Consider the following 25,144-nt stretch of genomic DNA (forward strand, 5'->3'; position numbering starts at 1 on the left):
AAGACTCCAGGATCATGACCAGAGCCAATGGCAGACGGTTAACCCACTGAGCCACCCAGGTGCCCCATAAGTGGGTGACTCTGGATCTTAGCTCACGTCTTGATCTCAGGGTCGTGTTGGGCTCCGCCCTGGGCGTGGAGCCTACTTTAAAAAAAAAAGAAAGAAAGAAAAACGGAGGCTTTATCTAAAAACTCACTTCAAAGAAGAGTCAACACAAAGAAAACACCATAATTTAGTAGATTAAAAGATGAAAGAATCATTTGCATAGGCGTCCTAACAGATGTGTGATTAAAAAAAAGTCATTTCTTTCTTTCTGTCTTTTTTTTTAGAGAAGGAAGGGAGGGGCAGAGGGAGAGAGAGAATCTCAAGCAGATTCCCCGCTGAGCGCAGAGCCCGACTGGGGCTCAATCCCAGGACCCTGAGATCATGACCTGAGGCGGGACCCAGATGCTCAACTGACTGAACCACCCAGGCACCCCACAAAAAAAGTCATTTCTAATTTTTTAAAAAGCCTTAAAAAAAAAAAGGATAGAAGGGTACCCCCTTACCAATGCAATAGGTGTCCATGTAAAACCAGTTACGGCTGACAGGGAAACAATACAATCATTCCATTAAACATTTTAACAAAGGAAAATAGATGCCCTTTATAACCCGATTTCATGCTGTGTGGGAATTTTTTGCCAAAGGAAGAAGAGAAATGGAAGCAAAGAATAGAGAAAGCAAAAGTTAGGAAAACAACATCACATCAGAGCATTCCTTCTGAGCCTGGAGTTCTGGGTTGGGCAAAGCGGCTTGTGCTGGCTGAATACTGAATGAGAATCTTGGGGAAATGAACTAACTTGCTGAGAACAGGGCAGCGGTGGTGCTCCCTCTGGGAGGGCTTGGACAGGGGCTCAGAGCCCCTAATGAGCTGTCTCTGTGGTATGACCTACCCCAGGACCGCAGTCCTCTCAGTCTTGGCACCCTGGGTTCCCTTGAGCTGGTGGACCCTGCCAATGTTTTCTATGTCCCCAGACAAATCCTTTCTGTATGACAAAGCCAGTCCTTCTTAAGCCTTCCAGCTGAAGTCACAATGTGTCATTGGTCATTCTGACCCTAACCAACACGTCCAGACACATCCGGGAGCCAGTCAGGTTTCTCAAAATTTTATAAAGTTTAAAAATGCAAGGAAAGCTAGCATCCTTCTTAGAAAACCCTAAGGATTCAGCTTGTGTATGTGTATTTGTGTTTTTAGGGTCATATTTTGAAAAAGGAGAACGGTGAGGGAGACCTATTTGATGTTAAAGCATCAAATAGGAATTTCTTTTTTTTCCACCAGAATTCTTTTCTGACAATGGGGATGAACAGATGCTAGAGCTCTGGAGGAGGGGATGGGGAAACCCAGAACCCAGTCTACCCCACACTCCCCCTGCCCTGCAAGTCAGCTCCCTCCACCCCATCCTTGGTCCCCAGAGGAGAGCCACATGTGACCCCCTTCAAAGCCAGGAGGCTACAACACCATCCCCAGAAACTGTGAGACATTGTAAATCTGAGATCATGACATTGCCTGGTGCATGCTGGGAGCTCTGGATTTTTAGTTAAATGAATGCTATGGAGCCTGGAAACAGATTCGACCATATTCAAGAAGAGCTCATGCAGTGGACTAGCCCAAGGGAACGATGGAAAAAAGAGCAGGTGCTGTTGAGTGAGACCCAATAGCAATACAGAGAAAGATGAACTTAATTCCACCACGTATTAAAAAAGAATTCTAGATGAGGAATTAAGAATGTATAATATCAACAAGAAAAACCCATATATAACTCTAAAAAAAGCAAGTGAGAAAGCAACTTAAAATGAGCAAAAAATTGCCCAGTAAATACTGATGATAAATTTTTAACTAACGTAAGCAAAGAATTACCAAGGAAAAAATGAAAAATAGAACAACAAAAAATGGTAAGGTGCTTTACAATGAAATCCAACCCGCCTAGGATGACAGTAACAGAATGGAAAAAAAAATCCTTACAACATCTAGATTAAATAAAAAGGAAAGCAGTGTGTGAAGAGTTTATACCGATGCCTAAAAATTCTAACAGTTTCCAACAAAGAGAAATACAGTAGAAAGCAACCATGCAGAAAAATATTTAATGACAGTAAATTAAAGACATTCAATCGATGTACCAATATTGAAATGCAATGTTATCCCCACAAAAAGAGAGAAGAAAAGATCGTGGACGGAAAGCAGACAAACCGCGAATGAGCAGGGTCCAACAGTGCCTGAGGCCGTGCTGGGCACTGTCACTCAAAGGCTCAGCAATATTGATGGAGCCCTAATCTCTGCTTATCATAAAACTGTCATTGGAAATAAGAAAGTAATAGGAACAATCTGCTCAGAGCAGCCTTTATTTGTAATCACCAGGATCTCAAAATAACCCGAGTATCTGGCAATGCATTTTCTCAATAGACTGTTTTGAAACCATTAGAATGTTAAACAGGTAAAGACATGAAGTTTTGGGTGAAATAATAAATGAAAAGAACTCAGAATTGTCTGCCGCTGTGCTTACAACAATGTGCAAGCAATAGAGAAAGACAGGAGGGAACAAAGCATGGGTAAAGCTCTGGGGTAGGAGTTGTGGATGAATTAGACATTGAAAAATCTCTCCAGGCGTCCACCTCAGCGGCAAGGAGGGGATTTGAACCAGAATGCTCTGAGGGCCAGCACAGGAAGCCCCTGGGGCACGCATTTAAAATGCAGATTCCAGACCAAATCTGGTTGGGGCCCAGAAATTTGCATTTTTAACACTCCGGTGTGTTTGCAATTCTTATAAACACTAAAGGTTGGGAACCGTGGCTTACTCAGTGATTTCAAAGTAGTTTCGGGATTCTAGATTCTAATTATCTGCAGGCTACGAGTCTGGCTAACCAGAGGCAAATCAGGTCTACGCCTCACGACTCCACTTCGGTCGGGGGTGGGGGACGGGAAGAAGTGGGGGTCTCGAGGGGTGGGGGGTGGGCCAGCACTGGCAGGCCTGGATCTTTGCCCGGGCTTGTCCTCCTGGGGAGGACCTCTGCTTTGCCAGCTCGGGTGTGACCGTGCTTCCAGCTGAAGCCTGCGATGCCTCATCCGGGTCCTCACTAATCCTTGACCTTCACCTTGTCCCCTGCTCCCAGCGAAGTCCTCCGGACCCTCCCCTCCCTGGAGTCTCTGCAAAGGTTGTTTGACCAGCAGCTCTCCCCTGGCCTCCGTCCACGGCCTCAGGTAAAGGCTTTGGGGTTGAAAAGGCGAGATTGATCAACCGGGGTGGGGGTGAGGGGTGGGGGATAAGGTAGCGGGAGTCCCGAGGGCTCAGAAGGGAGTCCCCCACCCACTCCTGCCCTGAGTTGGGTAGACCACCAGAGTATGGGATGGGGTTGGGGGGGAGCCTCAGGACTCTGTTCCTCCAGTAAGGCATTTCCCCGCTGCCTGATTCTGATTTAAGGAATAAGGGTTTCAAATTCCGCACCATCAGCAGAACTAGTTAGTGCTGAATAGGAAGCAAGGCAGGGCCTTTTTTTTTTTAAATCATTGCTCCCTGGAAACTACTAGAAGAACGTGAGGTGCCTAAATGCTTGATCCTACCTCTTGCCCCAAAAAGAACAGGGTAAAGGTGCTCCCTGCCCACCGGCCCCACCGGCTCACAGTCTGGTAGGCGCCAAGGCCGAGTCATCCACTAAGCAAAGGTCTGTGTATTGAAAGGTGTCACCAGCAAAAGTAAAAAGCAATGCGAAAATGTGATCTTTTCTCCACGGAAAGTACTTGCAACAGATATAAGGGACAAAAGATTAATATGTTAACAACAAAAAACCTCCTCCAAATAAGGAAAAACAACCCAAGTTTTAAAATGAGGAGAGGTTATAAAAAAGGCTGTCTTACTGAAGAGGAATGGGAATGACATATATATATATATATATATATTGCAAAAATATATATATATTGAAAAGAAGCTCAACCTTACCTCATTAGTAACTGGAAAATGACATTCATAGCGGGGAAATCTCTTGGCTTTCAGATGGGCAAAAAGTTGGTTGGTAAAGTTAGGGCTTGGCTTGGGTTTTGGGGTCAGGGACTCACATAGGTTCACCGCTCTGCTCTGTTGCTGGCAATGGGGGAAAATGGGTTTTCTGAAAGGCTCTTTGTCCACCTGCAGTGACTGCTAAATGCACACATCCTTCAAGCAAGCAGTTCTTTATGTAGGCAGCTGTCTTAGGGACAGACACATTTATTGCTTATTGTGGCTTTATCTCTAAAAACAAAAAGCACTGGAAACCGCCCAGACGTAGAGTTGGTTGAGTTGGTTAAAGTAAGCTGCGGAATTCTGTTCTAAGGCGGGCACACTGATCTGGACAGATTCCCCAAGGGATACTGTTGGGCGGAAAAAAGCAAATGGCAGAACAATCTATGGACGATGACACACGTGTGGAAATCAGACCAGAAGGATTTAAACCCAAAGGGTACTCTGGTCACAACACTGGGGGGATGGGACAAGGGAGAAGGGGCGGCCAACGGGGACTTGAGGCTTAACCAGACTGTTTGCTGGAGGGTTTTCTACTGAGAAAATATCTATGTGCTATTTGTACAACTTAAAAATTCACCCAGAAATTAAAAAGGTAATTTTGCTTTCCTTGAAGTGAACGATGAAACGTTAATTTCTGGGAAAGTAAAAGCAAATCTAGGCAAATCAGGGGCTCTGCCAGACACTAACATTTAAATAGTTTGAACAGAAGACCACACACCCACATCTTTGAAATAGATCAGAAGAGGGCAAGGGCCCCAGAGAGTTAAGCCAACCCACCTGCCAGCCGGTGTTTACTTTCAGTGACCAGTGACAGGACGGAGCAGGGACCCGAAGGAGGGTAGCATCAGACATGGCTGGAGAGAAAGGGTTCTCGTTCCCATTCTCCCTTATGAGACCCTGACTCATAAAGAAAATGCAGAGAGGTCGTTCTTGATGCCTTCAGAAATTCACAGATCGAGGAGGGGGTGGCAGGCCGCCTGAGGTAGAGGAAAGATCAGAAACAGCTGACCCCAGTATCTGACCCGCCCCCACTGGTCCTTGTTTTCCTCATCTGTGAAATGGGCAGAGTGTGTCCACCACTGCAGGGTTTGCAAAGGAGTAAGTGAACCGGCCTGTGTGAGACATTGACTGCCGTACTCTGCTGTTATGTGGCCCTGCCCCTTGGGTCGGCAACACAGGCTGGGGACCCCCGGGCCCCTGCGTGGAATTTATCTGAGAACTGATGGGAGCTGCAAAGTGCAAGGTTATCAAAAATGACTGTGGACCTCGAGGGCTGGGAGAGACCTGGCTCAGCCCCATGTGAGAAAGGAGAGTCGTTAACCTTGGAACCCACATCCTCCCTTTAAAAGGGCAACTAAAAAGCAAAGTAAAATAACTGGGCCAGTTCATGGGAACTCACAGGTGTCACTCAGGCCAGTTTGCTCACTTCTAGGCTAAGCTGTGAATCGTGTCCTCAGCCTTGATGTGAGTGACATTTGGGGCCAGATTATTCTTGGTTGTGGGGGACTGTCCTGTGCATTGTAGGATGTTAACACCTCCTTATTTCTACTGCCTAGATGCCACGAGCATCCCCCCACTTGTGACAACCCCAGATGTCTCCAGACTTTGTCAAATGCCCTTTGGCAGGCAAAATCGCCATCAGCTGAGAACCCCGCAGTTAGACCTACATTCAAGTCTCAGGTCTACACTAGCTGTGTGACCTTGGACACGTTGACGCACCACTCTGACTCAGTTTCCCCTCCGCAAAACAAGGGTTAGAAGAATTTGTTCATGTGAGGATTAGATGAAAGGCTGCATTTAAAACATGCTTGGCATCACATCACAGAACTCATCCCGATCTCCTCTGTGTTCTGCCTGCTGGAGGCAGCAGTGCACGCAAAGCTCCGGCATCGTGCTAATACCTTTTGTTCCAAGAACAAACTCCCTGTTTGTCAATAACTTCCTTTACACCTGGTAAGTTTTTGCCAAACCTGCCTCATAAGACACAAACTCAAAGGAGAGGGCAAGATGCCAGCCTCAAACTGCAAGGTGACTGCCCCAGGTACCAAGCAGGTCATTAATTCCAAGTGTCTGAGAGGGAAAAGAAGAGGTTGGATCTGGGATCTTTTCAATTCTTTATGAGAAAGACCACCCAAAGCCAAGGGATCCTGAATTGCCCCACCACTGACCAGCTGGTCTGCTCCACCCCCACCCGAGTCTCCCTCCATTCCATTTCTGGTATCTCATTCCTTCCATACCTCGAGGCTTTCCCCTCATCAGTGATAAGCACGGGCTGATTGGGAGCTTTGTTCAGGAGCTGGGCAAAACCAAAATAGTGAGAGAAAGTGTTGACAAATATGATGTGTCTGAAGTGTTGACGAAGCTAGGACGGTTGCAGGAGGGGGTGATGGGTGGTGGTTGGGGGTGGTCACGGTGGCTTGTTGGTGCTGGTGCAGGTAGTACATTCAAGTAGCGGGGGAGGGGGCGGAAATTTGAGGTCAAAAGCAAGTGTAGCCTGGCTGACTTACTAAGCAAGGGGTGGGGTAAAGGGACTTCACCTGGTTGGTGATAACCCTCATTCCATTCCATATGCGTGTCTGATTTTATCATCCAACTTCTGAAAGGCAGGGATGGTATCATGAATTCCACATGTGTGACCACACATCTGGCACGGAGTAGATGCTTTGCAAATATTGGTTTTGGGAATGAACACTTGAGACTGTGGACTGGGTAGGACTTGCTTATTGTGGCTTTGGTCACAGATGACCACGATATGGTCATGGATTCAAGTCCTGCTCTGCCATTCACTAGCTGTGTGACTTCAGGCAAGTAACTTCAGCTATCTGGGCCTCCTGTATGGGTTGAACTTGACTGAGCACCTTCTTGGCCAGGTGCTATTCTAAGCATCCAGGTCACAGCACTGAACACTGTCCTCATGGTCCCAGTTCTCACAGAGCTCACGTTCTAGCAGGGACAACACAATGAACAAAGACATGACCAAGGTGATTGATAAGAAACAAAGCAGGATTTTTTTTTAAGATCTTATTTATTTATTTGACAGAGAGAGATCACAAGCAGGGGGAGTGGCAGAGGGAGAGGGAGAAGCAGGCTCCCATCCAAGCAGAGAGGCTGATGCAGGGCTCGATCCCAGACCCCGGGACCACGACCCAAGCCGAAGGCAGGCACTTAACCAGCTGAGCCACCCAGGTGGCCCAAAACAGGATGGTTTGATAGAGATGCCCTGGTGGCTACTTTAGCTAGCGTGGTCTACCCAGGTGACCTCCACATCTCTGGAAATTCCTCAGGGAGTATAGCTCAAGGCCACGGGCTGGGCAGAGGTGAGGATGGCTAGGGATGAGGGGGTTCCTTATACAGAGTCTTAGAGGGCAGCGTAAGGAGTCTGGATCATTTTCTCCTAATGGTGAGTTTCCAGCAATGAGATGTCTATACTTTGGAAGTAGAGGAGGGGCAGTGCAGGAGTAGAGGTAGGGGGAGCCAAGGTCATAGTCAAGGCCAACCCTAGAATTTTGTTTAAGCGCCTGAGTGGATGAGGTGCGAAGCAATTGGAGAAACAGGTTTAAGAGGGGAGATGAAATGAAGGTTTATTTTTTGGCCACGATAATCCTGAGGTGACTACAGATAGCTCTGATTTTCTTGTCTGCAAAGGGGAATAATCATAGTACTGAGCAGGTGAAATGAGACCGAGTATGGAAAGGGCCCAGAGGAATGCCTCTCCATGGCTGACACTCTGACTGCTGTCCTTACTTGCCCTTTTCCCCAGGTGCCTGGGGAGGCCAATCCAATCAACATGGTGGCCAAGCTCAGCCAGCTGACAAGTGTACTGTCTTCCATCGAAGATAAGGTACTGGGGGATCCTGCAGCTTCTCTTGGCTTCTCTTTGGTCCTCTGTTTGCTTAGAGAATGCCCAAGTGTGCAGGCTCTAGGCTCCCTTTGACCCTGTCCCCAGAGGAGGCTGCCTTCCCTGCACCTCCCTGCCTAAAGGGCCTTGTGCGTTTACACCCACAGGTCAAGGCCCTGCTGCATGAAGGCACCGAGTCTCCCCACCGGCGTTCCCTCATCCCTCCGGTCACCTTCGAGGTGAGTGGCTGTGCCCTTATGTTCCGCAGTTGGGGGCTGGGGGCCATTGTGGTCCCTGTGGAAGGACAGATTTTGGCTCAGCTCTACAAGGGAAGGAGCCCATCACTGAGCGTGGTGGTTGGCAGAGCCACCTGTGGAGATGGTACCATTAGAATGGGCACCCAGACAGGTCTGCGGAACGTCCTTCGGGGAGGCTCCCCAGAGAAGAGCTTCTCAGCCCAAGATGCTCTACACTGTGTCCTTCTCCAAATGGGCGCAGTGAGGGGGGCCCCGCATCCCCCCGCCCCAGAAGCTGGCTGCAAAGTAGTGGCTCAGGGGACTCCCAAGCAGGAAAAATAGAATCCCCATGATTTCCCCGAGAGCGAGTGAGAACCTCCAAGCTCAGGCCCAGAAATTTGTTTTTCTTAATGATCCACAGAGATCCTGGTGCAGCCGGCCGAGCCCTGGTCCCACATTCACAAGCGCAGGACGAGATGCCCCCCACCCAAGGCCTTTCTGACCCTGATGATAATTGCGCATTTATATCTCCAGCTTCGGAGCGTGCCTAAGCAATTGTCTTTTTCCTAATTATTACCAGTAAACATTCAGCTGTTAGTGGTAACAAGGCCCAGGAGCCAAAATCTGTTATTAACATCCTTTCTGGGAGTAGGTGGCACATCAGATTAACGAGTGTTGTCAGATTAAGGCGTGAATGAATCATTCTCCGGTAGTTCACCTGTTCCTCCACCACACCTGTTGGCAGAACAGCTGATGGGCGCACGAGGCACAGCCGTGTCTTTCCCACATTTTAGCGGTTCTCGGGGGCTGCCCGTGGAAACGTGGACCTGGGGCTCTGGGGTGAGGGAAGCTCGGAGGTTGAAGCCTGATGGCACCACCTGGGATACGGGGGCTGGCCTGGCCTGGGGCTGCCCAGCCGCACAGACAAGGGGCTCCCGGGCTGGCCCCCCGAGCCCGCGTAGACAGACGGTGACCACCTCTCCCCTCCCCCCTCTCCTCCTCACAGGTGAAGTCAGAGTCTCTGGGGATTCCTCAGAAACTGCAGCTCAAAGTCGATGTTGAGGCTGGGAAACTGATCATTAAGAAGTCCAAGGACGGTTCTGAGGACAAGTTCTACACCCACAATAAAAGTAAGACCCCCCTCACCCCTGGTGCTCTCATGGTGTTGGTACCATTTGTCCTGGCCGGCCCGTAGCAGAACAGCTGGACGAGAAGTCACAGGCACATCCACCCCTGCTAGGATCTCACCCCCGCCCCTCACCCTGCCTGCGGGGCCCGAGCCAGCTCCGAGGCGCACCTCCCATGCCCCTCCTTCACGAGGCCTTCCCTGTACGTTCCGCCTCCTTCCACCAAAGCCTGGGGAAGTGAGCTTAAACGCAGGGCCCTGGGGGGCAGTTTTCTGTGCGTAAGCGCTGCCCCGCTAGGAGCCACCTCAGTCCCCGGACAGAGCCCTGCACAGACGGACTGCCGACCCCGTCAGGTAGCATCTGTCTTGAGCGTAGCATGGACTGATAGCCGGTTTAGCATGGCGCTCAAGTATGTGGATTCTGCCACTGAGCCATCTAATTCGTATCCCAGCCCTGCCACTTGGCGGCTGTGTGACCCTGGACACGTGGCTTCACTGCTCTGGGCCTCAGAGTAGGCACCAGCAGAGATGGCAGGTGGCAGCACCTCGCAGCTTGTCTCGCGTGGGTCTCTAGGGCGCAAGGCACGTGCCGCAGCCTTGCCCCGTCGAGAACACTCACCTGAGCTGTCAGTTCAGATGGCAGATACTGGGTTGGCAGCCAAGCCCTACAAATAATGTCCACTACGGTCCCTACGCTCCAGCGGCGGGAAGGGAGATGATATATTCAGCAGCAGCTGTGCTGGGCGCAGCGGGACAGGGATAAGCGTGCAGGTAGACCCTGGGGCTGGCCTGGCCGAGTTCACATGTAGGCCCTGCCACTCACTCGCAGGATCATGTTGGCCTGGTTACTTAAGCTCTCTGCCTCATTTTCCTCATCTATGAAATGGGAATAATAATAATAATAATAATAATAATAATAATAATAATGGGTTTCTCCTAGGCTTGTCATGAGAAGTAGATGAGCTAATGCATATGGGAGGACCTCCTCTGTGCCCAGCAGCAGCTCTGGCCCTTGGCAAAGTGCCAGGCAGAGGCTGATCTGGGAGGTCTACCCCACATGGGCCTGCCCCCTCCTGTAGCCTCCTGCGGCCAAGCCCCATCTGGGCAGTGGCACCAGAGTCCGAGGGATGCTCTCAGGGCAGCAGGTGGAGTAGGAGTCTGGGGACCAGCCCCATGCAGGAAGTGGGGTACAGTGAGGGGACGAGTGTAGATAGCACGGGGAAGTGATAATAGCTCAGCCTCGTATCCCAGTGTGGCCACTTGTGACCCTGGTCTAGAGCCCTGTCTCTGATCCTCAGTGTACTCTTGTCAGAGCTGCCATGAGTCTTAAATAGATTAACATCACAGGAGGTAGTTGGTGACCAGTAAAACACCATTGTCATTGTGATTATCCTTCCAAGGTAAGGCAGCACAGAGCAGTGAGGAGAGACCAGGAAATGAAGTCCCCAGACACTGGAGTGTGACAAGTGTCCTATTCACGAAGAGTTGAGGTCACAGTGTTGAGATAGGGCTGCTCTGTCTACCGCCAAGTCGGGCCGGAGACATGAATGTATGAAGGTTTGAGCAGAATTGGGCTGTGTTGAAAGTGTTCCACTTAGCGCCGTGTTTTCCTCTCCCCTGTCACAGAGAACGAGTTACAGCTGAAAGAGGTGGATCCAACTTAAGAGGAAAACCAAAGCCGAGGTTGAGGGGAGAGTGTGTCAGAGTGCCTGACTGCTCTAAAAAACTCAAGGTTTCTGGACTGAAAGAAATCCCTCCCTATCAGTTTAATTCAACGGACATATCTTCTTTGCAGTATTTTCCGTGGACCAAGCCTACGTTAGAGCCCTCCAGAGAGGTAGCAGTGTAGAAGGGAGAGCTGACCTGTGAGCATGTATTAGAATGTGTGTCAGATGAGAGGGTGGCCCTGAAGGAGGATGGATTAGCTCTGTTGTGGGGTGTGCAGGGAGGCTTCACACCACAGATGGCTCTGTCTAGGGCTTTGAAGGATGGATAGGAGTTCATCAAGCATAAGGTAGCGGAGGGCCCTAGGACTGAGAATGGCCTGTGCTGGGGCAAAGTGTTAGGGAAATCCCATGTCCCTTGTGGCCCTAAAGAGAGGAGCAGAGGGGCATGGGGCCCCAGATGTGGACAGGGCCCTGAATGCCAAGTAAAAGCTAGAAATGTTCTATGGAATGGACAGCACTGACGGGTTGACCGTGTTGAGGGGTGAGTATACTCCTCTGTGGAATTTTGGATGGTGTGAAAGTTGCTGTCAGATCAGGGATGGGTGAAAGAGCCAAGCTGGAGAAGAGGCGCCCTGAGGGACCCCCAGCTTGAGTCGAGATACACTGTTACAGCGGGGGTTCACAAGCCCTTAAAAAGAGAAGTGTGGATGCCCAGAGCCCGCCAGCCCGGGCTCTCTGTGGGCCACACCCACCTGCTTCCTGTCCTCCCTCCAGGCTGTGGAGCCCAGCTCACCCTCTGCCATGGCCTCTGTCACATCAGGACACAGTTACTTGTTCACGAGTCCGCTCCCCCACAAGGGCCGGGTCTTGATCTTACACACTCTGCGATCTGCAGGCCCAGCACAGGACCTGGTATTCAGCAGGTGCATACTCAGGGATTGCCGATTGACGAAGGTGCTTGCAGTGTTGCTCATAATTCCCCAGCTCCCTCCACCAAAAAAATGTGACCTCCATAGAGGTCAGGAAGAGGTGTTTTTGTTCACTGCTAATAAATCCCCAGAGTCCAGAACAGCAGTTGGACAGAGTACGTGATCAGTCAGCACATGCCGAGCGAATCCGTGAATGAATGAATGAATGAATGAATGAACAAAGGAATTCAAGGCCAGTGCAGTAACACAGTTCACGTGGCCGCGTGTTTAGGTGCCCGCTTTATCACCAGCACTGGAGGCAGTGTGCCTCAGTGGTGAGGGGCTCTGGGTAAACCGGATCCCTTACTGATTTCACATCCTCACTGCACAGCTTGATCATGGTGTGACCTTAAATTAGGGACTTACCTACTCGAAGCCTCCATCAAACGGATTCCTACAGGGTCCTCGCGAGCGCTGGTGGCATAAGGCTTATGCCATCCTGGCACGATCAGTGTCCAATCATGGTTATTGTCAAGTGCTGATCATCTGGAGGAAATCTTTGATTGCAGGTGTTGGGAGTTCCTTGCCCTGCTCCAGGCCCCGTGTTCTTGAATGGCTTTGGCAGTGAGGTCTTCTATGCATAGGAAAAGCCAGTTGCTGTAGGAGGAAGTCATAATGTATTCATTCACTGAGCAGTTATGATGTGCCAGGCCCTGGGATGCAAAGGTGGACAAGCCAGCAGGGGTCCTGGCTCTCGGGGAGGTTCCCTGCAAGTAAGAGTCAAGGAGAAAATAACCAAGTACACAAATAGGTGAACCAGGAAAGTGTCAGGGAGTGATAAGCTCTAGGCTGGGAATGTAAATAGGCTGTTATGAAAATAATGGAGGACGGCCATTTGAGCTGGCACCTGCGTGTCAGGAAGATGCTGGCCATGCAGAAAACACAGAAAAACCCTTGCACAGAGGCTCCGAGATGGGAGGGGGCTTGTCATGTGAGCGAGCCTGGAGTGGCTGGAGCACGGATGGTGCAGAAATTGGGCACCTGTCCTCGGCTTGGTGAGCCCAGAGTATGTTCTAAGTGGAGTGAGCCACGGTTAGGAGATTTTAAGCAAGGGAGTGGTATGATCCCACTTTAAAATGAACTCTGGCTGCTGTGCTGAGAATAAACTATGGCAGGGAGTGGGGAGACAGACCAATTAGGAAGCCTTGGCAGTCACCAGGCAAGAGATGGTGGTGGCTTGAGATGGGGAAAGATGGACATTGGGAATGTTTTGAAGGTCGAACTGCTCGTACTCCCTCATGGGTGAGATGGAGAGTTGCAAGGAAAAGAACCACAGAGAGCTTCTAGTTTTATTTAACTGCATGTGGGGACAAGTGGGCCTCTTACTAGTCCTGGTAGAATGCTAATCCTGATCAAGCAAGATGTCACACCTTGGAAGCAGCCTCACAGTCCTGCAAATGGGTGTCAAGTTAAAGCCAGAAGTTCAGAAGGAAGGAGACATGGCCTCATAGTAGCAGATTAGGGAAAGTCTCAGGGCATCCCAGTTGGCAGCAGTAGGAATCACACCGTGGACTATTTACTGCTGCTGACAAGGGCGATGGGATTTCTGAGCACACAGGACATCCACGATTTCCCTTGGGTAAGATTTCCAGTCAAGATGGCGGTTGAAGATACACACTTGTCAGTTCCCTTCCTAAAAGCAAAACTCAACAGGAACAAAGAGAATGAGATGGCACCACAATTCTAAGTGCTGAAAAGCAGATGGATAATGATAACCAACTTAAAGGAACCAAAAAGGCTCAATTTTAAGCATGTAGTAGGAAAAATTGAGACACCTGACTCATACCACAGAACCCACAAAGGGTACAGGAATTGATACTGTCAGGGGCCCCGAGAAGTGGTGAAGGGGAGGTTATAAACATCAGGATTGGATGAAAATCTGTTTTAAAAGAGACCCACCAGATCTTTCTTACTCCTCACATCCTGCCCTCTGCTTCCCCTCACTCAATAGACACAAGGATGTTAGTTTTCTGGAGAAGGTAAGGGGCTAGGGGAACATCAGGCCTGGTAAGGACAGAGGAACCCACTGGAAACAGGACTAAATAACAGTTACTTCTGAATGTTGATAACCACAGCCTTCATCACTGCCTGGCCAGGATGCTGCCAGCCAGGCCCACACCCTGCAGGCAGGAGGTTGGAAAAGTCTGGAGCACGTGATCAGCCCAGGGGCAAAAATCAGCTCATGGGTTTCCCTGTGAGTTGGCCCATGAGACCACCCATTGCAGAAGCCTTACTTGACAGACCCCCATGGTCACTGTTGGAACACATAGCCAAGGATCACCAGACATTGAAGGGAAGTCTGGGATGGCAGTGAGACTCAAGGCAAAAAAGAAACAAAAAGACAAAAAATTTGGAGGGAAGCAATTTGTGAAAGTTAAAAGAAATTGAATCATGAAACAAGAACAGAATGCTATTTTAAAAGGAACATTCAGAGAACAAAATAAAAATGAAGGAGGAAGGAAGAAAGGGGAAGAAGAAGATAGGGTAGGGGAAATTAAAACATTACAGCAGAAATTTTTAAAAATAAAAACAATCGAAGGGTGACAAGATAAAGTTGAGGAAGGTTCGCAGATGGTAGAACAAAAGGATAAAGGGAGGGAAAATAGGAGAGAAGAGATTAATTTAAAATGAGAAGACCAGTCCAAGACTGACCCAATACCAAAATAAGGCAGTAAGAGAAAATGGAAACAATGAGAGAAACTCTCAGAACCAAACCCCACCAGTTTCTAAATTGAAAATGGCCCACAAAGTGCCCAGCACGACAGAGGAAAATTGTTCCACCCTGAGGCACACGCAGCACTGGAAAGTCTTACAACACTGATGTCAAAGAAAAGATCCTAAAATCTTCAAAGCAAAAATAGGTTACAGACTGTGTCAGGGCTCCCCAAGACTGTCTCAGCGATTCACCAAGGAGAGCTCCCAGGACTCGGCATAAAGTCATACAATTATGACGGTGAAAGCATGCAAAGCAAAATCAGCAAAAGGAAAAGGCACATGGGAGGATTCCATGGGGGAGATCAAGCACAGGCTTCCAGGAGTCCTCTCCCAATATAGTCCCACAGGCCATGCTTAATTGCTCCCCCAATGAGTTGTGACAACACATGTAAAATGTTGGCTACCAGGGAAGCTCATTAGTCAGCGCCCAGTGTTTTTAATGGGAACTGGTCACACAGGCACCCTCTGCCTGGCACATACCCAAATTCCAGACTTCCAGGAGGAAAGCAGGTGTTCAGCATAAACCAGACTGTATAAACAGTTCAGGAATATCGAGCTGCTCTTATCAGTTCAGGAGATGCTGGGACCCTCCCCGAATCCAAGTTCCCAGATGCCAACCAACGGCCACCTTGCAAGCATCTTTTCCAAGGATGACAGTCAGGCTTCCCAGGTTAACTCTACTGCAGGCAGGTAGATCAAAATGACATTGGGTTTCTCAGCAGCAGTGCCAAAAACTAGAGATGATGGAGCATCAGGAAAATTATTCTGAACTGTCAGTGAAGTGTGAGGGTAGGGTTTTCAGGCATTCAAGGCCTTCAAAATCTGTTATCCATTCCCCTTTCTTAGAAAAGTACTAGGGATGTTGCTCTACTAAAATTTGGGCACAAAACAAGAAAGAGGAAGACATGATGTCTGAGAAATTTGATCAAATATGAGAGAGAGGTGAATTAATTCCTGAATGATAGAGTGGGAAGGCCCTAGGGTACTGGCTGTGCATGAGACCTAGAGGTCACCAGTCCAGAGAAAAGAGGGCCCAGAGGCTCTGGGAGAGGCTTCCTCAGGATGGTAAAACTGATGAAAGTGCTTGATTACACAGAAAAGAGTTAGGACCAATGAAAACGCATGGCAATTATTAACTCCAGGAAAAACCAAAAAGTTGGGTGGGAAAAGGGAAGCAATTGAGGCTTATCTATCAGTAGCGTTTCCATGGTCATAACACACTGAATACTTAACTGACCAAAATGATAATATTACTGGAAGATGATGGGGGAAAGAAATAATCCATTGGTAGGGGAAGAGGAGTGGTGAGAGGGGAGACAGGTGTACATGTGTGAAAGAGTGTAAACCTCCACCTTCTGTAGTGGGAAGTCAGTATGTAATAGGAAATATCTAAAACTGAAACACCAGGAAGAAGTAATAGAAGCATGTTATTTAGAGACACAGTAAAATTCCCAAAGAATCCATTAAAGGAGTTAAACGTAATTGCCTGTAGGTGGAAGGATGCTGGAGAGAGGTGGAGTTGGGGGGATACTATTTGTAAAAAATCTTGTAGAGCGGTTTGAGTCTTGATTATTGATAGAAGTAAACAATTTTGATTTAGATATGAATTAAAAGCAAAGCAAAAGAGGGAAGGAAGAGAAAGGAAGGAATGGAGGTGGGGGGGAGGGAAAGCAAGGGGCAGAGGGAAGAAGATGAAAAGGTGACAGTTCACACTGTCTCTGCTCTGGCCAGGCCACCTCTTGCTTGTTCCAGGTACCAACCTTCCAAAGCATGAGCCCCTCTCCGGGAATACAGCCAGGAGCAAAGTGATCTGGGAGACTAGGCACAAATTGGGTACCCACCTGGGGATGGGAAGTCAGGATTGTTGATAATCAGGTGCCAGAATATAACATAGACTCTACATATTGGGTGATAAGTGGATGAATGCATAAATAAACTTTCATTGCTCTTAAGTCCTACAGCTCATTAAGTCTCAGAAGTTTCTGAACAAGTTGGTGATTTTGGTAGAAACCGAGAAGGAGAAGACGCTGCGGAAGGAATATGTTTTTGCTGATTCCAAGGTAAGTGAGGAAAACTACTTAGATGGGTCAGGAGGGGAGCGAGGGACACATGTCTTTGGAGGCTTGCTTGTGCCTGGAAATTTGTACCGTTAGCTCGCTCAGTTCTCACCATCCATTTCCCATCTGGGAAAACCAGTCCCAGGGAAATTAGGGGACACGTTCCAGGTCAGTGGGGATTTGAACAGCTGCAGGTCCAGCCTCCCCGCTCTGCCACATTGCCTGTCCCTGAAAGGGTCCATCCTTTATCACTTGTGTCTCATCCAGCCCTGGTCCCCACTGGGAGACTTTTTAGCTTCTCTGGGCTGGACTCAGAAGCCCTCTGGGGCACCTTAGATTTAAATCTAAATCCCAACCAGCACTCCTCCCATGGCTACATTTTGCCCCACTCTGCAGGAGCGAGATGCCCCGTGAGGACTGGCTCCTGGAGCAGGAGGTAGTGTGGGCCGATAGAAGTACTCAGGGTCTTTGGGCATTACCCTGGGCCTCTGTATAGCCAGAGGCAGGGTTCTCTGTGATCTGATCACTCCCCTCTGACATGCCAACCAGGGCCTGAGACCCTCCATCTTGGCCTTACTCTTTATCCTTCTGTATATGGCTCATACAAGATAGGACACAAAGGGCTCTCATCACATCAGGTGTTAGCTGACCAGGCCTTAGCACCATAGCAAGGCTGAGGGACAAGGGATCCCAGCTCAGGTTTACAGGGACAGCCCCCACCAAGTGCCAGAACCTTCCTTCTTTCACCTGCCCCGTGGATGATGTGGTGGTGGTGGGGGTGCCCAGAACTGGCTGAGAGGGTGGGAAGAGAGGGTGGGAAGAACTCAGAGGGATGACAGAGAAGGGGCTGGGAGAAACAAAGATGCAGGGGCCAGACAGGTGGTGGGGGAGGTGGGGAGAAGGAACGTCTGGCTGGACATCATTCTGGGTGCATGGACATAAATCCAGAAACCAATTCTGCCCATTGTTGCAAGCTGAGAAGGATTGAGACACAGCAGTAAACTGAGGCAGCACATTTTGAGGCATCCCGAACTAAAGGCAGGTTTCTGCAACGACAGTCATCCTAACATCTTTGTGAGCAGGTTTCTTCAGAGGGGATTGATTAACAGATTTGCAATTTTTAGGTTGAATCATATGAAATTGCCATCTCTGTAGGTATGAAACAGCTAAACATTGGTAATTTCATATGGTACAACCTAAAATTTGTGTGTGTGCCTATACGGTCAGCCTGCCCTTGGCTGTCAGCTTGGACAGGGCTGTTCTGCTTCATGCCCCCCTGTATGCCCAGGTACCTGGGACAACTCAGTGAAGACTATTAAGGAGACTCTGACAGCCTTCATGTATTCTCTTTTTGGTTTCTTTGATCTAAATTTTCTTTCATTAAATAAGTCATCTGTTTTCATTGGTGAAAAAGTAACAAACGCAAACGCAAATAAGCAAAAAGTTGTTTTTTTTTTTTAAGACTTTATTTGAGAGAGAGAGAGAACATGAGTTGGGGAGAGGCAGAGGGAGAAGCAGACTCCATGCCAAGCAGGGAGCCCGATGTGGGGCTCAATCCCAGGACCCCAAGGTCATGACCTGAGCCAAAGTCAGATGAATAAGCAAAAAGTTTAAAATGGAAACACCCATATGCCACTAGTAGACTTTGGACTCTCTTTCAGGATGGTTTTTGTGTGTTTTTTTTGTTTCATTTAAAGATTTAATTTATTTGAGAGAGAGAGACAAAGAGCATGAGTGGGGAGGGCAGAGGGAGAGAAAGAAGCAGACTCCCCGCTAAGCAGGGAGCCCGATGCAGTGCTCGATCCCAGGACCCCAACTGAGATCACGGCCTGAGCCGAAGTCAGGTGCTTAACCGACTGAGCCACCCAGGCGCCCCTTGTTTGTGTTTTTAATAAAAATGCAGCAATGCTATTTATACTGTTTTGTCAACTGGCTTTTTGCACCTAATATAGTTTGAACATCTATCCTTGTTGAGAAAAGCATTTCTGCACCAAAACTTGTGAACCCTACAGTATGTTGGCATGTGGATGGCCCATAATACAATTATTCACTTGCTTCCTAGGATGGAGCATAAAGGTTGTTTCTAGTTTTTTCTGTATTGTCCCTGTGATACAGTTGGGTCTTTGTCCGGTTCCTGGTGATTCTTAGAGTCAGATCCTTGTAGAGCAGCGGCAGGGCCAAAGAGAAGCCCCACCTCCTTAAGACTTCGGACCCTCTTTCCAGATTGCTCTCCTGCAAGTTCGTACTGATTTGCGCTGCTCTCAGTTTTCTTGAAGCTGACCAAGCCCTTTGAAAGTGTAATGTGCAGGGAGGCAGAGGCCTTTCTGAGTCTGTCTGCACTTCAATCCCTAGAAGAGAGAAGGCTTCTGCCAGCTTCTCCAGCAGATGAAGAACAAGCACTCGGAGCAGCCAGAGCCGGACATGATCACCATCTTCATCGGCACCTGGAACATGGGTAGGTCCATGTGTGCCCCTCCCCCACTCCCTCCCACCACCTCCCCTTGGGTTCTGCTTTGCTGCCTCAGACATCTGCAAATGGGTGGGGGGGGCATCTGTCTTCCTCCCACCCCCCTCACCCCCCAGCCTATCTGCACAGCCTCCTTTCTAGGGAATTCTATACTTTAGTTGAGACAGTGGATAAGAGAAATGAGCTCTGGGATTCTCGTACCCCGGTAGCAGCTGGGCTGGGTTACTTTGTATGTCTAAACTGGAAAGTGGTAGGTACAGTCTGGATATATAGGTGAAGAGGCCTTGGACACCTGCCAGCCTTAGGCAGCTCTCCAAGGGGCCTCAGGCCTGGAAGAAAGAACTCCCTCCCTGGGTAGGGTTGCCAGATTTATTGAGAGAGAGAGAGATGATGCCCAATTACACTTGAATTTCATGTAAACAGCAAAGTTTTTTTAGTATTGGTATCTAGCTAGAAATGATTATGCTAAATATATACTACATGTATTTGTATACTAATCCGTATTTATATTAATATATATTGTGCTGAATATTGTACCAAATAGTGTAACTGTTCAGCTAGAAATAAGTACTAAATATACACCAAATATATTCTGTACCATGTACCGTATACTTACATACTGATATATATTTATATACTAGATATATCACACTAAATATAAATCATACTAAATAATTACTTCATGGAAGTATTCAGTTAGGGAAAAAAAAGTAGACAAAGGATGTCTGGTTCCTTTGAATTTTAGTTGAACAGATACTACATGGGGCATACCTTTTCTAACAGTTCTCTGTTGTTCGAAACCTGAATTTAACTGGGTGTCCCTCCAACCCCACATTGTCCAGAGCAAAGTCGGGCTCACCCGCCCTCCGACACAGCAGATGGGCACCCAGCAGTGAGGAAGGGGCTGAGCAGCAGCCCTTCCAGGAGGGGCAGGGATGATCTGGAAATGAGAACATTATTTCCTACTCCTGGCCTGTGGGCTGAGTGGACAGTGGGCCAGCCTTCCCGGAGGGAAGTCAGGAGAGCTCCTGAGCCCAAGGCCACAAGCCGCCAGCCTTCCCCAGGCATTCATGCCCCAATATTGCAGGGGCCACAGCAGCACTGAAGTTGAACTCTGGCCCATGCTTGGGGTCCCATGTCCTCTTCTGTCCTCTCTTGTGTTTCTTACTGGCCACTTGATTTCATCAACTCTCACTCTGAGGGGTTCATGCATGGGGGTACACTGCCCCTGTTTTTCCTGCCGTGAGAACAGAGGTCTTAGATTTGGCTGGACATAGTGAAGTCCATCCTGGGGGGGGGGGCGCCCTTCACACAGAAGACAGTGTGAAAGGAACTGGCTGGGTGAGGGGGGAGGTCTCCCCAAGCAGAAACCACCAACCCCCAGGGCTTATGCTCCATTGTGAACCATAGTGAGGAGCAGAGCAGCTGCTGTCAAGTTATTTGGGTTCTTGGCCAAGAAGGTTATCTCTCTGGGGGAAAAGTTTACTCAACCTTGAAGGGGTGTTTCCAGGAGAAATAAATCCTTCATCACATCTTTATTAAGCTGCTTTGACTCATTTTTCGAAATGAGAATGAAGGAGGTCTCCACACTCTTCCTGTCTCTTCAGCGCTCAGTTTGCGGCTGAGATCTCTCTGTTTTGCAAGAAAGTCCCCGTTGTCTCCCAGACCCGTCAGCCTGCTGGGCCATCCTTGCCAACAGGGCGTAAACTCCTCAAGGACTGTCTTCGTTCCTCAGTCAGCCCCAAAGGCTAGGACGGTGTTTGACGTCTCGTGCAACTAGTTCAGGTCACTGAACGGAATCTTCAGTATTTCTAGTCTCTGAAACGTCATGTTCTCTTTACAGAGAAACTTAGCTGTGCTCTGACCCTACCTGACATCCTGGGGATAGTAGCACCTAATTCGCCGTCTATGGCACGTCATGGGGCGGCCCAAATGGTTTTCAGTGACTGGGTGACCCTCTTGCCCCGCGCACTTCCCCCACCTGTGTTTTGAATTCTCCTGATGTACTTTTGACTCACTTGGTGTTGGGTTTTGCTGTTGAAGGTAACGCCCCCCCTCCCAAGAAGATCACGTCCTGGTTTCTCTCCAAGGGGCAGGGAAAGACGCGGGATGACTCGGCTGATTACATCCCCCATGACATCTACGTAATCGGCACCCAGGAGGACCCCCTGGGAGAGAAGGAGTGGCTGGAGATCCTCAAACACTCCCTGCAGGAAATCACCAGCATGACTTTTAAGACAGTGAGCAGCTGGCCAGGGCACTGGGGAGGACTCCAGGGCAGTGGGCTTTGTAAGGCTGTCCAGGAGCATCTCAGACGCAAGGGGGGGGGTTCAGCCTGTGAGCTCTCAACGTCCCAAGATGCCTGGTGCTCCGTGGTCATTCCTCACCACCACCGCTGCCTTCCAGGGCCAGAGAGGAGTGCCTCCATTCTGAAATTGGTGGGGTCCATGGGCATTGCTGAAAATCACTGGAGCCTCCCTCGTCCCTGCCCCTGCTTGTAGGTCATCCTTATGTCACTGAAATCTTGCCAGTCCTGGCTTTCATCTTTAAGATACTTCGCTTCATCTGCGGGGCATCCTTAGAAGCTCTCCTGAAGTTCAGGGATTACCGATAGGGTCCCCCACCTTGGGGGTCGGGGCTGGGGAGGGGGATCTCTTGCCCTGTGGTCAAGCACCATGCCCTGGCCGAGGGTGACCGTGTTGTCCACTCCCCCCCCCCCCCAGATTGCCATCCACACCCTCTGGAACATCCGAATCGTGGTGCTGGCCAAGCCGGAGCATGAGAACCGCATCAGTCACATCTGCACGGACAACGTGAAGACGGGCATCGCCAACACGCTGGGTGAGCAGGGAGGGGCCCGTGCTCATGGGGTCATTCCGTCCGAGCCGACCGGGACATCTCTGTGTCTCGCTTCCTGGGTAACCGGAGTGATTGGTTCCCCCAGCCTCCACCCACCGGGAGTCTACACCAGTGCTGCCGGGGATCTGGCTAAATGCGGGTTCTGACTCAGGGGGTCTCAGGCAGAGCCTGATGGTCTGAGTTTCCAGCTAGCTCGCAGGTGGTGGTGTGCTGCTGGCCCGCAGACCCCACCTGGAGAGTCAAGGACCTAGGACGGGAGTTGACAGATTTTTCTGTGAAAGGCCAGATAGTAAGTGCTTTAGGCTCTGTGGGGCACGTGCAACTCCTCATCCCGGCTGCCACGCACGGAAGGAACTGCAGATAGCACGCACGTGAACGTGAGGAGCTGTGTTCCAGAAAGCTTTGCTTACGGACACAGGTGCGGGCACGATTTGGCCCGCAGGCTTTCTGTTGCCGAGCCCTGGTGTAGATTAAGCACGACTCAGATTGGATGTGGAAATGCCGGTATTAGCGGTGAGCCAGGGGGACCAGTCAGGACACCTCAGAGAACTGAATTCAGAACAAGAGGATGGCAGGAGTGCATTTGTGAGTGTGTCTGTGTGAGGGTGTGGACGTGAGTGTAGGTGTGTCTGTATGTGTGCGTCTACATATGCAAATCCAAGCACGTGTGTCTGTATACAGGCAGGTCTGTATGTGTAAGCCTGTCTGGGCGTGAATGTGTGTGTGGCTCTGCGTGTGCATCTGAGCGTACGTGCGAGTCTGTGTGTGAGTGCGTGTGCAGGTCTGTCTGAACGCATGTGCGAGTCTGTGTGTGAGTGTGTGTGCAGACCTGTGTGTGAGCGCATGTGAGTCTGTGTGAGTGCGTGAGCAGACCTTTGTGTGAGCGCATGTGTGAGTCTGTGTGTGAGTGCGTGTGCAGACCTGTGTGTGAGCGCATGTGTGAGTCTGTGAGTGCGTGTGCAGGTCTGTCTGAACGCATGTGTGAGTCTGTGAGTGCGTGTGCAGGTCTGTCTGAACGCATGTGTGAGTCTGTGTGTGAGTGCGTGTGCAGACCTGTGTGTGAGTGCATGTGTGAGTCTGTGAGTGCGTGTGCAGGTCTGTCTGAACGCATGTGCAAGTCTGTGTGTGAGTGCGTGTGCAGACCTGTGTGTGAGTGCATGTGTGAGTCTGTGAGTGCGTGTGCAGGTCTGTCTGAACGCATGTGCAAGTCTGTGTGTGAGTGCGTGTGCAGACCTGTGTGTGAGCGCATGTGTGAGTCTGTGTGTGAGTGCGTGTGCAGACCTGTGTGTGAGTGTGGGTGCAGGTCTGTCTGAACGCGTGTGTGAGTGCGTGTGCAGATCTGTCTGAATGCATGTGAGTCTGTGTGTGAGTGCATGTGCAGACCTGTGTGTGAGTGCATGTGTGAGTCTGTGAGTGCGTGTGCAGGTCTGTGTGAGCGCATGTGTGAGTCTGTGTGAGTGCGTGTGCAGGTCTGTTTGAACGCATGTGTGAGTGCATGTGTGAATGCATGTGCAGGTCTGTGTGTGAGCGCATATGTGAGTCTGTGTGTGAATGTGGGTGCAGACCTGTGTGTGAGCGCATGTGTGAGTCTGTGTGTGAATGCGTGTGCAGACCTGTGTGTGAGTGCATGTGTGAGTCTGTGTGTGAATGTGGGTGCAGACCTGTGTGAGTGCATGTGTGAGTCTGCGTGTGAGTGCGTGTGGGCAGGTGCACCCACGCAGGCCGCGGGCGGGGTTGAGGGCGAGGCCAGTGGTTTCTGGTGATTGGAGTCGGGGACAGGACAGAGTCCCAGCGACAACAGGAAACAGAAGAAGTGCTGCAATCGAATGTGAAGAACTCTCTCAGCTTTTCTGCTGACAAACCGCAAACTGCCCACGTCCACACCCACTTGCCCCCTTCCTTCCTGTCTCAGAAGCTGCCCCGTCAACGCCCACGCCCTTCTGCTGCCCAGGAACCTCTGTCTGTCCTTGCTGCAGCCTGCCTGGGCTGTCCGCCCGCCTGCCTGCCACCGGCCCCTTCCCAATAGCACGTAAGGTGCTCAGACCTCCGGGTACAGGATAAACCGACCGTGTGGCCCCCCCAGCTTGGCGCTAGGCACTGGGCAAGTGACTCTACAGACAGCAGCCTGCTCCCACGACACACAGACAGTAAGATGGTTCCAGGAGCGCGAGTGCTGGTGAAGCAGGTGCACAGTGTGTGGGGCAGTGAGGCCCCGGTACTACCGGAGATGAGGGTGGGTCCAGGGGTGTCTCTGAGAAGGAGCACTGGGACTCAAGTCCCAGAGGTGAGGAAGTGTCAGTATGGGAAGAGTGTTCCACACCACAGGAACAGTGAAGCAAAGGCCCTGAGGCCTCTGGGCTGCAGCTCTAGTGGGTCTTGGGGGCAAGGCCAGAAAGGAAGGCAAGAGGTCTGGGCAGAGTCTGAGCTTTATGGCCGTTGGGGGGTAGCTTGGAGGCCAAGGGGTTCCCATGTACCTGGTCCTCCCTTCCTCCCCACCCTGGGCCTGGCCTCTTCCCCCACTTCTTCCCCCAGATGGCTCCCAGCCATGGTTAACATGGAGAGAGCTCAGTGAATGCTGGTTGGCTAATGCTGGTGGACATCTTCCCTAGAAGAGCTAAGACCTTTTTGAGAACATACGTGTGCATGGCCGAGAGCTAAATGCTCTATGAGTATTACCCCATTTACTAGACATGCCCCATGAAGGGCAAGGACTGTTGTTGGCCCCACTCACAGACAAGACGCTGGAGGCGACAGAGATGTTCCTTAACCTGTCCCAGACCCAGTGGCAAGAAAGCGGTGGGCAGGGATTTAAACCCAGGTCTCATTGCAGGATGGGGAAAAAGCTGGAAGAAGAGGCCCGCCACCCCCCGGGGCGGGGGAGCAGGGCCACCCCTCATCGCTAGGGGCCCCAGTCCCGGGGAGAGAGGCTGGATGATCTTTGAAGGTCCTTGCACTTAGGCTCCCCCACCCAGTGCTGTCCAGCCCAGAGGGAGAGCCACATAGGTTACTACTCTGAATTTTCTAGGAGCCACATTCAAGAAAATAAAGGAAACAGGTGAAGTCGGTTTTCGTAACATTTAATCAAACAGCATTCGTTCAAAAGATTACCATTTCAATAGGTATTCAACTAAAAATTATTAAAGATTTTACATTCTGTTTTTCTTACTGAGGCTTGTCATT

The 25,144-nt window shown here is 50.0% G+C and overlaps 1 protein-coding gene across 2 annotated transcripts in view; it reads left to right on the plus strand.

Moving 5' to 3' along the window:
- The window catches only part of INPP5D (inositol polyphosphate-5-phosphatase D), a 113,298-nt gene that overhangs the window by 59,764 nt on the left and 28,390 nt on the right, over positions 1-25,144 (plus strand). For both annotated transcript variants that reach the window (XM_087864427.1, XM_045794101.2), the window contains exons 6-13: positions 3,148-3,235; positions 7,792-7,872; positions 8,037-8,108; positions 9,112-9,235; positions 16,535-16,641; positions 18,991-19,093; positions 21,149-21,345; positions 21,829-21,946. In XM_087864427.1, coding sequence (XP_087720553.1) covers positions 3,148-3,235; positions 7,792-7,872; positions 8,037-8,108; positions 9,112-9,235; positions 16,535-16,641; positions 18,991-19,093; positions 21,149-21,345; positions 21,829-21,946 — 890 coding nt within the window. The remainder of the gene's footprint in view (positions 1-3,147; positions 3,236-7,791; positions 7,873-8,036; positions 8,109-9,111; positions 9,236-16,534; positions 16,642-18,990; positions 19,094-21,148; positions 21,346-21,828; positions 21,947-25,144) is intronic.

This window comes from Ursus americanus, chromosome 1 (assembly GCF_024610735.1).
Source record: "Ursus americanus isolate L20-20 chromosome 1, mUrsAme1.1.p, whole genome shotgun sequence".
Taxonomy (NCBI): domain Eukaryota; kingdom Metazoa; phylum Chordata; class Mammalia; order Carnivora; family Ursidae; genus Ursus; species Ursus americanus.